The sequence below is a fragment of the Musca autumnalis genome, unplaced genomic scaffold (assembly GCF_047663935.1).
Source record: "Musca autumnalis isolate F117 unplaced genomic scaffold, ASM4766393v1 scaffold_4, whole genome shotgun sequence".
Lineage (NCBI taxonomy): Eukaryota > Metazoa > Arthropoda > Insecta > Diptera > Muscidae > Musca > Musca autumnalis.
In genome coordinates, this window is record NW_027411977.1 from 132,270,668 (window position 1) to 132,286,472 (window position 15,805).

At 32.6% G+C, this 15,805-nt stretch overlaps 1 protein-coding gene across 1 annotated transcript in view; it reads right to left on the reverse strand.

The window, feature by feature from the left end:
- Positions 1-5,290: 5,290 nt before the first annotated feature.
- Positions 5,291-15,805, reverse strand: part of Jarid2 (Jumonji, AT rich interactive domain 2) — a 42,065-nt gene continuing 31,550 nt past the window's right edge. The window contains exon 4 of the mRNA XM_073986869.1: positions 5,291-6,693. Within this exon, the coding sequence (XP_073842970.1) occupies positions 6,376-6,693 (318 nt within the window). The 3' untranslated portion in view covers positions 5,291-6,375. The remainder of the gene's footprint in view (positions 6,694-15,805) is intronic.

The window sequence follows — 15,805 nt, forward strand, 5'->3', positions numbered from 1 at the left end:
CGTTATATCCGAATTTATCTGTAAAAATCTTTGTTTTATCTCACTTTTATAAATAAATAATTTAAAAAGTTAAAAAATCCTTTAATTCCGCTGTTATTAATGTTTGTCTCAAAAACAGGGCAAATTACCTATAGTGCAATGTCTGAATTTGGTATCCCCGCAAAGCTCATACGGCTTTGTAAGATGACTTTAACTGATACTAGGTCCTCAGTTAAAATTGGAAAGAACCTCTCCGAACAGTTCAGTGCCAAAAGAGGTTTCGGACAAGGGGACAGCCTTTCGTGTGACCTATTCAACATTTTGCTGGAAAAGGTAATACGAGATGCAAATGTCAAAAAATGGCACAATTTACACAAATAGCCACATGTTACTTGCATATGCTGATGATATAGACATCATGGGACGATCAGTAAAGGAGGTAACTGATACCCGTGCTAATGTATGGCTCCGAAGCATGGGTACTTGCGCCAGCAGATAAGGCTGTGCTTGGTGTCTTTGAGAGGAAAATTCTTCGAAAGGTCTACGGGCCGATTTGCGTTGACGGTGAATATCGACGTCGTATGAACCACGAGCTATATCAGCTATACAAAGACATGAATATAGTTAAACGTATCGATAAGCAACGATTGCGTTGGCTAAGCCATATCATAAAAATGAGCAATGATGAACCCGCTAAAAATTCGTTATGAATACATGCCACATGGCGGTGCACGCAGAATCGGCAGGCCTAAGCTTCGATGGAGCATACAAGTGGATGAAGAAATGAAAAGGCGCGGTATTCCAGAAAGCGAAGCGAAAAACAGAGAGAATTGGAGATCTTTTCTTAGTTCGTTTTATGGAACAAATGTTCTGTAATTTATCAAAATATTTCCCATAATCGTAGTTTTATTTGAACAAAACTTAAAAAAAAAGTTTCTTTCCCGTATTGGTATATTTCCTTAAAATTGCTACAAAACGAAAAGTCGCAGGAAGTAGCAGGTAAAAATTTAAGAGGCTGACTTCCGTATTGTCAATTGCTTTACAAATGACAAATAATATACAATGTTCTCTGTTTCTTATCGCCGATGTACTTAACAACTACAAAGCTACGTGTTTTTAACGTCAAAAACATGTTTTTTTAAGACAGGTAAAAAGCAAACAAGTATCACTTTGTTTTCTGATGCATTCGCATGTGATTTTGATAATTTTGTAATTAAACAAAATATGTATGTATAATTAAAATGGATGATTCGCGAAGGTAAGTATATATAAGCAATAAATAATAGCAATTATGTACAAAACTTTTGTTTTTTATTTACAGTGATTATAAATGGAGATTCGAGCAAAAAAAAATTGCTTCTCACACCAAGGCTGCGTAATGAACTAGATTTTTGTTCGAAGCGAAGTTAGCGGACAGCTTTATGGGAACAGAAAACAAAATAAATAAAAAAAACAATAAAATAACTATACATGATACCCATATACACCTCAAAAGTGCTAATATTCATCCTAAAATGGGAGTAAAATGCAGTATTTACATTGCAAAAAATTACAATATCATAAAAAGATGAAGTAAATATGTGTGGCAACACTGACATTGTCAAAAAGAGACGTGTCATTTTGCTGCATTCATGAACGCACACATTGCTTTACTTTTTGTAAAATTCCGTTTTTTCAAAATAAATTTATTATATTGAATAATTACCACAAATCCGCCATTTCTAATAGTTTCTTCTGTATTTTTACTGTTTTCTTTGCAAATGTCAGTTGGCATAACAGTACTAAAGAAATGTCAATTGGTGTGCGGTCCACTTGGAAACACTGCACAAATTCGGCAATTGCTGCGCAGTGTGATGTGTCGCTTGACATTTATGAAGTCGCGACGATGTCAATAAAAAGACATGCTGCATTTATGAAGTCGCGACGATGTCATTTGACGCATCATACTGCATTTATGAAGTCAGCCTATATATGCGTTGCAAACGTTCAGATGATTCTAAAACATTTCATTTTCTTTTTTATGTGTTTATCACACTTTGACTGGAGGTTTCATTCACGCCGCGTTCTTCATGTTTGTTTTCCCTAATAACATCTGGCAGCCGTTCCACATCGTCAATATAAACAATGTTCACAGTTGCATTGTTGTGCACAATGCATGAGTGTGCAACTGAAATATTTTAACTAAGTTTACAAAACACAAAGCAATTGACAATATGGAAGTCAGTCAGACATTATTCTGGACAAGATGCATAAAAAATTAAAAAAAAACGATAAAAGCTAAACTCGACTAATTTCCATACTAAACCTCTATTTTAATTGAAGAATTCAAGAAAAGTGGAACTTACATTTATTTACCCCGAAACGCCTAAATTAAAGAAACTTATGGGTTACAGAACTATTTAATTTATTAAAATACCATTACGTTATATCAAAAGTACAAAAGATTCTGCAATAATATATTCACAAAAATCACACGTCTCGCGCAATTTTACAGGTAAAAAAGGTCATCGTTAACATTGTAAAAAAAATATCAATTTTAAATGTTCCGTTATTCCGTTCTGACTAACTATTTCTAATAATTACACTGTCCGACAGCGAAAATTACACTTGAACCGGACTATATACGTTTGAAAGTATAGGCAAAATGTAGTACAATGGCATTTTTAATTTTTCCTTTTTACATCGTTTTGACCTTTTAGAGGTCAAAAAAATTTCAAAGGTCAACATTTTTCAAAAAAATATTTTAAATACTTGTACTCGTCGTACGATGCTGGTATTGGTTGGTGTCATATTAAAGAGGAGAGTATAGGCTTTATATAATAATTATAAATTATTGCATTCCAGGATAAAAATGACATTAAAAATATCCTTGAAAAATTAAATCAAAAGTGAGCATTTTGGCAGGCGCATATCTTCTAAACCGCGAAGAATTTTAATTTGCTCATGTAGGCAAAGTTGTAGCTCTTGTCATAAAGAACATCAATTATGGACAAATGGCCTTTGAAATTTGTTTGACCTCTAATACTTCAAAACGATGAGAAAACGAAAAATTAAAAATAAATTAACCATTATACTCCATTTTTCCTATACTTTCAAACGTATATAATAACAACATTTTTTGAAAATTGTCGGACGGTGTTACATATGCCATTGAGTACAGTCAACACATTAGTTCAATACTGTACTAGCGTTTCACAGCTCCGTTCAAGTCCATTTTTGGATTTTCTGCGCGCTAGATCGATACTTTTTCCCGCTGTGCGGTTGAGTCTCCAACGAATATTTTGATGTGCTACAAACGGAAACAAACTTAACTTAAGGTACAAAAATGCGATTTTGCAACATTCTTCAATTTTCATGATATAAGCCTTTGTTTTTGTTGTGTTTTTACTGAGTAAAAATTTTTAATTTAAAAAGTACATTTTCAATGAAAAACGTACCATATTTTAGTAAATTTTAATTTTCCATCCCTGCCCTGGACTGTTAAGACCTGGTACTTTTTTAGTCGATCTGGCAACCCTCCTGATCGAGTTATTCTGTAGGCAATATTTATTGTACATAATTGGTGGCAGTAAATCCTGGTGAACTAAAAAACTCATAAAACTTCTTAGTTTTCAGATTTTCCAGGTCTGAGACCTATAGATAATTGTTTACATGTAATACGATCTGGTACCCCTTGGACCATATGGTAACCCTCTTAGTAGGAGAGATAAATCTAAATCTAATCCTTTAGAATTGCCATCAGTATTGTGAGTTTGTTTGGTTTCCAACATTCATCAAAATAATTGTTAATTTTTTAGGTTTAAAGCCTATTTTAGGCTTCCAAAAGACGCTGTTATTTATATAGTAGAGGCATTAAAAAATGACTTTAAAAAAACCTACAGATCAACAGCAATACAGCCACTCCCTTAAAGTGTGTGCTGCTTTAAGGTTTTTTGCAGAAGGAAGCTTTCAAAAATCCCATGGCAATGACTTTAACCTTTAACTTTAAAAGTTCGTTTTGAGTCGCGGTTTGCTCCTTAAGAATGTGGATCCTTTGGTCTTGCGGTTTATTTCGTTTCCTGCGAGTGGAGAATACGTTGTCAATCTCTACTTCATTTTGAGGTCTTTCATTTTCCACTTCAGCAGATTGTCCAATTTCACTGTTATTATCATCCCATGTCTCTTCAATTCCGTAAATTGCACCTGCAGGATTTGAGACCATATTAAGTTGTAGTAAGTCTGCTACCGCTTGCTCCATTGACGACAAAGATATTTCTTGTGATGGTCCACCTCCTGTAGCTGTAATGTTCTTCTTATTTTGAGACATTTTTTCTTTAGTTTGGATTTAAGTCCACACTCTGTGCCATTCATCTGGTGTACGGGTTGGTGGACCAAACTATTTAATTGCTCCGCAACATCCTTCCACACCTCATCAAAAGTGGCTTTAGTTTTACCAAAAAGTCTGACTCCACGAGCTACGTTTGGGTGGGCTTCCGTTTTTTCAACCAGCATTTCAAATTGCTGTCTTGTAGTAATTTTCACCATTTTAAGTACTGAAACACCAAAAACGTATATAATATTAAATAAATTCACTTAAAATAAATGAAAATGTTACTTACGTTTCAATTTTATGTTTTTATTCGTTAGTAAAAATGTTCGGCGACAGCTAATTTGTTGTCGCCGGAAAATGACAAAATTTGACGGCGTCAGGCGAATATTGCAGTACGGAATCGAAAAATTACATTTGGCAACGCGACACGACTCGCCTCTCAATACGGAATCGACCCATTAAGTATATACCGAAAAAATTGGTTATTTTGAAACCTTCACTACATTTTGAAAACATTTGTTTGCCACCTTGTATAACATGTTAATTATTAGTTTTAACTGTTATTTTTGAACTACGTGGGTTAATTTTTTATTTATGCATTCAATCTAGTTTTAAACAAGTCGACCAACTGATTTTTGCAAAAAACTGTTTGTCATTTTTCACTAATTAATGACTGAAAAGTGTTCGTTTTCTTAGTTTGAAAAAAAATTCCTTGCCAAACTGTACATATTCGTGCTCATCATGGTACAAATACACAGGTAGCCGCATCGGCAATTGTTGGTAACATAAGATGTCAACATTTGACATCAATTCAATGCAATTGACACATTATGTTACCATCAGCTGGCTTGATAATGCTACCTGTATTATTGTACCATGGTGCTCATAAAACGCTTACAAACCAATGTGCATTTATAATTTCAAACTATGTGTATACTTTTTATTTTATCCCAATATACTCGTACACTTTCACTAGATTCTCCATCAATTAAAATGTTACCATTTATTTTTTCTTTTTGATTTTTATTGTTGCACATTTGTTAATATCTACAAATCTATAATAATACATCAATATCCTATAGATATTAAAAACACAGGGAGAATATAAATGTAAGAGAAAAAAAAAAACAACTTAAAATATTGATAATTTAGTGGTAAATTGGAATTGGAATAGAAAACACAAATAGATTTTTTACTCAAAATACAATTCTTGATTTCAACTGAATATAGCCTTAAGAATTCTGGATCACAAAAACGAAAAAAGGAAATTTTACTTCACAATATAGAAAAAAAAATACTTTTTGTTGGTTGGTAGGAATGGGCGTTAAAAGAAGAAAAAAAAAAGGAGGAGAATTAATAAAGTAAAATATTTCGATTTTGATGAAAATCCCTTAATTATGTTTACATAATTGTAAGTATCAATACAAATCTGTAAAGTTTTACCTTTATCATCTAACAAATCAATATAGTTGAATATATTCTTATTTTATCATTTTGTTTTTGTCTTAGTACAATGCAAATTTTATTAAACATTGATTATAGAATTTGTTTTTATAACACTGTATTAATATTATGTTTAAAAAAAGAAGCTTAACTACGTTATAATTATTTATTTTTTTTTTTTACTTTCTTTTGAAAACAAATTTCTATTCATTTTGTTTGCGAAAATAAATTAAAGTACATTTCATTGTATCAAAAAAGACAAAAAGGTTAAGAAATAAAAATGTCTACATTTAACATTTTCCGTTACACTCACTTTACTAATATTATTTTGTATGCAATTATTGCATGCGTACTGTTGTATTTTTAGTATAAATATATTATCTTGTTTATGTTTGTGTAGGTGTATTTTGTATATATATCCAGTAGTAGTTAATTTCTTTATATACAAGATTAATATGTATGTTAATGTGTGGGGGTTGTGAGTGTGTTTACTTATCTACATATTTTGTATGGAAATATGCCGGGTTTGTATGCAGCTAACTTTATTTTAAAGTTAAAAAACACAAAATGCTGATAATTTGTAACAATATCTAGATATATGATGATTTCCTCTTTTTATTTGAGAATTTTTGCTTGTTGCAAGACTATTTTTGCTTTTTCCCAATTGCACGCTTTTGTTGAATTCGTTCTTTAAGATTTTTGATAAGAGCCTCAATATCATCGATGTTGTAGGCGTATATGAGTTTACATTGTTTTGCTTGTATGTTGCCATTGTTGAGATTTTTCAGTGCATGTTGGAGACAATAAATATTGCCTTCATCAGTTCGCACCATTGAAATATAGAGATTTGCACGGCAAAAATCACATTCACTTTCAATGGATTTAAAAGGCGGCTGTTGTTGTTTTTTACCTTTGCCGCTCTTTTCGGTGGTGATCTTTTCGGTAGATGTCACGCCAGTTGCCTAAAATAAAAAAATATATATTAATAACTTATAGAAATCCTCTAAACAGACAGTGAAATCAGATCTACAATTAATGAATTAACCCACTTAGCGTCGAGATTTTTTTTAAGAGAAAACTAAAAATTTTATATGAAAGTGATATTTGAGACTTTTTAATGCATAACATTTTTCTCTGAACGTATAGTTTTCCTACTTTAAAGGGTAATATAGAGGTGTATTCCACGGCTGCCAGGTTTTACAATTTTTTACTCAAAAGTTGACTTTAATAATTAATTTAAAATTAGACAATAATCAACTATACATATTTAGTTGTATATGCAAAGGGATTTTTAACAGAATAAAAATCTTTTATTTCTGAATTGTTTGGACAATTTATAAAGAAAATATTGTAAATCATTGTTCTGGAACAGAACAACTAACTGCGTAAAACTTTTATATTGAGCTTTGTACACAAATTTTCAAAATTTAAATAGACTAGAACAATTTTTCCTCTGTTCCAGAACCTACAGAAATCTACAAATTTTACTAAGATAAAAATGTTTGCCTTAGTTCACGATTTCCCCATCTAATGTCTGCAAAATGTGAAAATTCTTTATTTATAATTTTCACATTTTGTAAACACGGAGGAAAGGCGTACATTAGATGGGGAAATCGTGAACTAAGATTTTTGGATGCTGTTTGAAAATAGTGAAGCGGATTTGTTTCTCAATATTTCCTGTAATAACAAAATTTGTAAAAAGGTAATATAGGAATTATATATTACATTGTGCGAGGTTTATGTATTTTTTAATTAAAACAAAGGCACATTTATAAAAATATTTATATATTTGGTTCGAATGAAATGCAAGAACTGAAAATTATAATTTCAAAAAGAAAAAAAGTATTTTTCTGTCAATTTAAAATTCAAAGAAAAGGTGATGTAAGTTTACAAGTACAAACATTTGAAAGTATGCACCTACATTACCCCCTTCCTAGTGAAAACGATACAGATTTCTCTTCCGATTTGATAGGGGTGATCTGTTGACTTAAATCAATTTCTAAATGTTCAATTTCTGTAAATGCTGGTTTAAGTCGATCAATTGTGATGTTATCTGTCTTGCTTCCGATTTGAAGGGTAAAATATTTTGGAAATCTTTTGATCACTCTGTAAGGTCCATGAAATTTTTGCTCAAGAGGTTTAAGTACATGATCACTTCTTATCCACACATGGGAACATACATTCAATTCCTTGTTGATAAATATATTTGAACTGTTCTTATTTGAGGTTGTTGCGGGTTTAATTCCAGACATTAATGTTTGAAGATGTAACAGAAAATCATCTGAATTTAGAACGACATTACTTTCGGTGAACATTTGACCAGGAACATGAAGTGTTTCGCCATATACCATTTCAGCTGGAGAGCAATTAATTGCATCTTTTACCGAAGTTCTTAACCCTAGCAATACTAAAGGCAAAGACCTTGTCCATTGAGTTTTGTTGTGGCATATCCATGCGGATTTAAGAGTTCTGTGAAGACGTTCAACTAATCCGTTCGATTGTGGATGATAAGAAGTCGAATGTTTTAATCGAGTTCCTAACAACTTTAATAGATTCCGAAAAGTATTGATTGTGAACTGACGTCCTCTGTCTGTGTGAACAATATCTGGTGGACCAAAACGAGATACCCAGCCTTTTAAGAAACTTTGCGACACAGTTTCCGCTGTAATATTCGGCATTGGTATTGCTTCCATCCATCGGGTAAATCGATCAATGCAGGTAAGAATATAGCGATGACCATCTGATAGTGGAAATGGGCCAACTATATCTAAGTGCACATCAGCAAAACGTCGCGATGATAATGGAAATGTCCCGATAGGACTTTTTGTAGGCGGGTTATTTTTGATCGTTGACAATACTGACAAGATTTCGTCCACTGTACACAATCTCTTTTCATGAAAGGCCAGCAATAACGTTCAGTGACAAGTTTTACGGAAGATCTTGAACCAGGATGAGATAAATTGTGTAAACCATAGAATATTGATTTTCGCAATTGAACTGGAATATATGGTCTTGGATTATTAGCTTGAGAGACGTCACAAAATATCTTCGTATTTGAGGCAGGAATTGTAATGAGTTGTAAATTCATTGATGTTTCGGATTTTAACAAATCTTGAAGTTCTTGATCGCTTTGTTGAAGTTTTGAAAGTTCTTCAAAATCCAATAATGATAATGATTCTACACGGGAGAGTGTATCTGCAACGATGTTTTCATTACCCTTAATGTACCTCAAATCCGTTGAAAATTGGCCAATAAAGTTTAATTGTCGTAGTTGACGAGGGCTTGCTTTTTCTGGCTTTTGAGAAAAAGCGTAAATTAATGGCTTGTGATCAGTATAGATTGAAAACGAACGGCCTTCTACGTAGTCCCGAAAATACTTAACAGCTTCATAAATCGCTAATAGTTCTCGGTCGTAAGTACTATAGCGTTGCTGAGTTTTGCTTAGCTTCTTGGTAAAGAAAGATAATGGTTGTAACTCATCATTTATTCGTTGTTCCAAAACAGCACCTAAAGCAAAATCTGATGCATCTACTTTAATGGATAATTCTGCATCACTAACGGGATGAAATAACAACACTGCATTTGATAAGCTTGACTTACATTGCAAAAATGATTTTTCCGCTTCTTTAGTCCAAATAACAGGTCGTTTATCATTTTTCACCACATTCTTGGGAAGTTGTTTAGTGGGGCTTGTTCTGTCGCTGCATTAGGTAAAAATCTTCTATAAAAGTTTACCATTCCAAGAAAGCGTCGTAAGTCCTTTATAGTCGAAGGCTAAGGGATACTTACAATTTCATCAACTTTGCTTCGAATGGGTTGCATTCCAGTTGATGAAATTCGGAAACCAAGGAAATCGATTTCACTATTACCGAAAGAACATTTACCTTGATTGACGACAATGCCATATTTCTGAAACCTCTCAAAAACAATCTTCAGATGCTCCAAATGTTCAGCAGGCGATTTTGAAAATATAAGGACATCATCAATGTAGACAAATACAAAAGGTAAACCGCGTAGTACTTCATCCATTAAACGTTGGAAACTTTGGGCGGCATTTCGCAATCCAAACGGCATTTTGACAAATTCGTATAAACCAAATGGAGTAGCGATAGCAGTTTTTGGTACGTCGTCAGGAAATACAGGGATTTGATAGAGCGCGCGCGCCAAATCCAACTTTGAAAATATGCAGCTACCGGCTAAGTTAATGTTGGCATCAGTGATAAAAGGTATTGGATAACGATCAGGTACCGTAATTTTATTTAAAAATCGGTAATCTCCAACACATCTCCACTCACCATTTTTCTTGGGAACCATATGAAGAGGGTTCGACCAATTACTACTTGATGATCTAATAATCCCATGTTCGAGCATATACTCAAAATCTTTTTTGGCGATTTGAAAACGATTTTGATCTAAGCGCCGTGGTTTTGCATGTACGGGTGGTCCAGTCGTTTCAATATGATGATATATTCCATGTTCCGTTTTAATTCCAGGAAGAGTGGAGGCTTGGTAGACATCTGGATACTTCATTAACAATTTGTTGTAAACAGATTCATTTTTCACCAAAGTTGTTATGCCTAGAGACGGAGATTTAGAAATTTTCGCTGAAACTTGCAGATCAGTTTTGCCATCAATTAATGCTTTACGCTTAAGATCAGGAAGAAGATGAAAATGTTTTAAAAAATCAGAACCAATAATGGGTTTTGTAACATCTGCTATAATAAAGGTCCAAGAAAAATTTCTGCGTAATCCGAAATCTAAATGCATAATTTTCTGACCGAAAGTACGAATTGAAGAACCATTTGCAGCAAAAATTTTAATACCACAGTCTGGCGTTTTTGAAGTCTTGAAGCTCGGAGGAATTACAGACACATCGGCTCCGGTGTCAATTAAAAAATCTCTGTTGGAAAGCTTATCTCTAACAAAAAGGCGACACGAGATACCACTGTAATCTGGAATTGTCGCAACTTCCGAGTGGTCCTCTAGTTTTTTGAGAAAGAGCATGGGGACACGCATTTTGTTGCCGTTTCAGCAAACCGATTATGGTACCAACACCAGTCTCTGCGTCGTGACTTACTTCTGTTACGCGACTTGCTGTTATTACCTGTGTCTGAACGAGTCTGAGAGCGGTTTCTAGAAAAGTTGTTGAATTTCTTTTCTAAAGCTTCAATTTGACGGGATAGTTTGGTCAGATCAATATTGCCAGCTGCAGCAGTTACTTCATAAAGTTGTGGCGAACGTATGCTCATGGTCTTATCTGATTGCAGAGCTAACGAAGGCAAATCGCTTACTTGACTTATTGTTAAAATTGACCGAACATCTTCTGGAAGTTGTTCCAAAAAGAGTGTCTTGAGAACAGCGTCATTTAATTGACCAGAAGCAAGATTTTTCATAATTTGCAACAAATGCGATGGCTTTTGGTCTCCTAATTCTTGATTTTTCAGCAGTCTGCGGAGTTTTGATTCCTCAGATTCGGAAAATGTTTCCATAAGCCGATTTTTTAACGGCAACAAATCTACCATCAGCAGGAGGGGATTCCAAAATATCACAAATGTGAGGAAGAAAATTTGAATCGATATTTGCTACAACATATTGGAATTTGGTCTCATCGCGAGTGATACCAGAAATTGCAAAAATAGCTTCAACCTGCATAAACCATAGTTTTGGATTTTCTTTCCAGAATGGAGACAGCTTGTGGACACTAGAAGCAGCAACATTACGGGCTTGAGAATTTTCATTCCGATCATCCAAATTCAAAGAAAAGGTGATGTAAGTTTACAAGTACAAACATTGTAAAGTATGCACCTACAACATCAGCAAATGTTGAAAATGTTTTCAGCCAAATAAATCGTAATAAAATTAAATATCGAAATTCCCTTTATAAGGATTCAATGGAGGGTATACTTTATACCAAAGATGATTTAAAACTTTATGAAACAAATTGTTATGACACATTGATTAAGGCCGACTTCTTATAAAATACTGGCATGTCACAGAAATCAATTCCGATCGAAAGTGGAATTGATTCCGTATTTAGCTTCTTCGGAAACGGAAAAACGAAAAATTTTTTCGGGATGAAACCACTTTTGGTTTCTCAAGTGGAATTGTATTTTTTGGAAACATGTCACTTTAAAACACTCCAAAAACACTTAAAAATAATAAAACATATTGTTTTATTAACCAAATCACATTTAATTTCACATTTTTTATCATTTTATTTAAAAAAATTCGCACATTTCCATTATTTCTCAATCAACGAAACCAATTATTAACAAAGTATTGCCACATATTTTTATTTTCATGAAAATCACTTTTTTCTTCAAACAAAAATTAACTAGTTGTAAAAACTAAGAGGTAGTTTACACTATCTATCAATGTCATATGACACGAAATAAAATCATTCCATATCTACCCACGCAGGCAATGTGGAGATGTAATTTTATTGCAATTTTGCTGGTGTGGACGCAAAAAGTAAATGGCGTAAGGAAAATCCCCAATATTGCACATATTAGCGACTATATAATGATGGAAAATTTCATGTCATATGACATTTATATATAGTGTAAACTACCCCTAAACAATCTGCCATTACGAATGACAAAATCAAAGGAAATTTAAACTGAATTTAGGTTTTTCAATATGGCAATGCTGTAAAAGAGAGCCCATATTCATGTAGGAGAGAGAGCATATTCATGCTCTGAGACACAATTTGCATTGAAAACCAATTGTTTTTTGTCAAATTTCCATGTTTAAGAAAATAAAAAAGGAAAACAAATCAGAAATTTTTGCGTTTCTTTCAAATAAGTAGTGGTCTTTCTCGAATAGAATAGCAGCTAATCGTTTTTCGTGCCTTCTATCAAATCTATTTTTAAAATTTTTATTTTCACAAGCATTTCATTACCCACCATACCAATTCTATCGAAAATAATATCTTCTTCAAATGTTCCTTTAGAGTTTTGCGACATTTTTTAATATTAAAAGGACTCAAAAATATCGCGAATAATTTTAATTTAATTTGGAATTTTGTGGTGAAAAGGTCAATGGTAGAAAGTATATCTGTTTCGCATATTTTGGCGAACTTTTGTAAAACTTTATGAAATGGCCTGCTGGGTACAAGCAAACAACACAAACAGCTGTTTCATAAATGCAGAAACTATCGTCTGTCAGGGTAAAAAGTTAATTCAAATTAAGGAATTTTTAATGCAAATTAACTCTGCCGTCTGTCTAGGGTATAAAAACATGTTACATTACTTGAATGTCCATTGTATGTTTATTAGGGTTATGACTTTTTTACAACATATTCCAGAGTATTATATTTTGATGAGCTTTTACATAAGATTAGATAAAATCTTAATTATAAACTGATTCGATGAAAAGCTTCGGTCAATATATATCACAAAAATCAAGCTTTAGGGATGCACGACATAACCGTTTGTTTCTCACTAATTTTATCATCATATCATTACATATACAGTTTGTCAAGTAATTGTTTTCGAACCAAGAAAACTAATATTTTTCTGTATTAATTTATTTTATTTTTTATTTATTTGCTTTGCAATTGAAGCCAATTTTGAGGCCAATTTATATAATTACAAAGAATACACCTAAATATCATAGCTACTCTAAAAACAATTTCATATATATAATTCATCTTAAATCTAGAAATTGGATATCTAATTATTTTGGTTACAATTATATTCTTTAATTTTTTTTAATTCTTCATTACGTCATAGCTACTCCAATTTTAAAGCAACAGATTAATAATAAGTATATCGTATAAGTTATTAGTTAAATTATGAAATGATCATTAAGAGATGTATGATGTGGTATGCAAATGATCAGAGATCATCAATGAGTTACTTGCCCCCGTAAGCCAATTGAGCACGCACAAGTTTTTTGGGCCTTTTGCTATTTTAACGCATGTGTTTTCTCGCACTCGGTATTTTTTCCACCACCACCAAAAATACTTGCGACGCATCAAGACCGTTGCTTGTGCGTAATAAGTAAAACAAGTATTCATCATATTTTGCAATGTTACAAAACTCGCAATCGTAGATAGTTTGCCAAGTGACTTATCAAGTGGAAGCACACACACAACACTACAAAAAATAAACAATTGTAATTTTATTTGTTGTTGTTTCGTTTGTGTATGCTTTTCTTTATTTGCTTGGAATGTTATGTGTGTTTTTGCATGTTATTTTAACGTTTGAAATCAGTGATCTTAGCTCTCATTCTCTCGGAGAGCACGAGACAATCGGTTGAATTACAAGGGATGAAAACAATTGGTCTGTTCCTTTACTTCTGAAAATGGTAAAACCGGCAAAAGTAGTAAAAGTTGAAAACTGCTCCCATATGAATTGTATTGTGTCTGAAGTAAAGGAACGCTTTTCGAGTAAAAAGTTGTAAAACTTGAAGATTCTTGAACGTAAAGGAACAGGGCTAATACTTGATGTGCAATGAGCAAAAAAGTAAGACAAAAATTGTTATTGCGTATTTAAAACTAATTGGCAAAGCATACGTAAGTGTCAAAAAATATCCATTTTTAAATAACTTATTTTTTGAGTGGCTAGCCACACTCGTACATATTTTGAGAATGGCAAGCAACACTTGCATTTATTTTTTAGAGTAGCAAGCCGCACATACGCTTGTTTTTCAGCATGTGGCTTATGAGTGTCAAAATCAGCTACTTGCGCACTTCTCTGCAAATGATAATAAGTTTTCGCGCAGTGATAAAAACTGGCTAAAGCTAGAAAAAATTCTTCATTACATCATAGCTACTCCAATGTTAAAGCAACTTGTAAATTGAATACAAATTAATAATACAATATAAAAAAATTTAATGTTGATAATAATTAACAGATATATGATGTGGTATGTATGTAAATGACAATCAATTTTCGCGCAGGGAAAAACGTTGTTAAAGCTAGAAATTGGAGATCTAATTACTTTGATTACGGTTTGCTCTTCCGTTTTTTTTTTTAAAGTTCTTCATTACATCGTAGCTAGTGATATAAAAAATGACTGATAATTGGGATAAAAATGCCGGGGTTTTTTTTGCAAAAAATAGTTGGTAGACTTATTAAAGACAAGATAGGATGTATAAATAAAAAATTGACCCACGTAGTCCAACAAAAAATAACGAAAACTCATAACCACATATAATTCAATCTGTCAAATAAATGTTTTCAAAATTTAATGGAGGTTCCAAAGTAACCCACATTTTTGGTAAATTCTTGAAAATCATGACATTTTCTGAATGTTATTCTTAAAAGGGGTTTACTACTAACAAGTATCAACAATATTATGCATAAAATAAACAATAATGTTTAATATTTAATAATGTTTAATATTTTAATATTTTATTTATAGAGTAGCTATGAAGTAAGGTGGAATCTTTGTAATTATATCTGAATTGGCCATTGAATTGAATTATCCATATGGCTTCGATTGCAAAGTAATGAAAAATAAATAAATAAATAAGTCAAAAAAAAAAATATCCCTACTAGGAGGGTTAGCATATGGACCAAGGGAGTACCAGATCAGGGGGGTTGCCAGATCTACTAAAAGGTGACAGGTTATATAAACAGTAAACGAGGCCACCTGGATCCATAACCAGGGCTTAATATTTGTTTATTTAACTCAAATTGAATAAAGGGATAAGGGAATTCTTCAACATAAACCAAAATACGACATAAAAGTACAAAAATCGCTTAGAAATGCATATATAAAATATTGTCAGTCTATGCTGATTTTTAATAGACCTCCGATTTCAACTGTTTATAGCGAGTTCAGAGGAATTCTCTAAGTTTTTTTGCATCCATGCTAACACTGAAGCATTATTTACCCATCAACATAATTTTCCTCTTAAAAATGTACTACAGTAGTACTGCAGAGTACGCGAAATGTGTCCAATAGGTCGAAGTATGCATTTCTCAAAATTGTCGAAACCTTTACCCCATACATTTCTAAGCAATATTCGTCTCCTACTGCGATATTTCCGATTGTTTAGTGAAAAGTCATTATCTCTTAATTAATTTTCAGTAAAAAAAAAAAAACAAATTTTGGTGCCCTGTT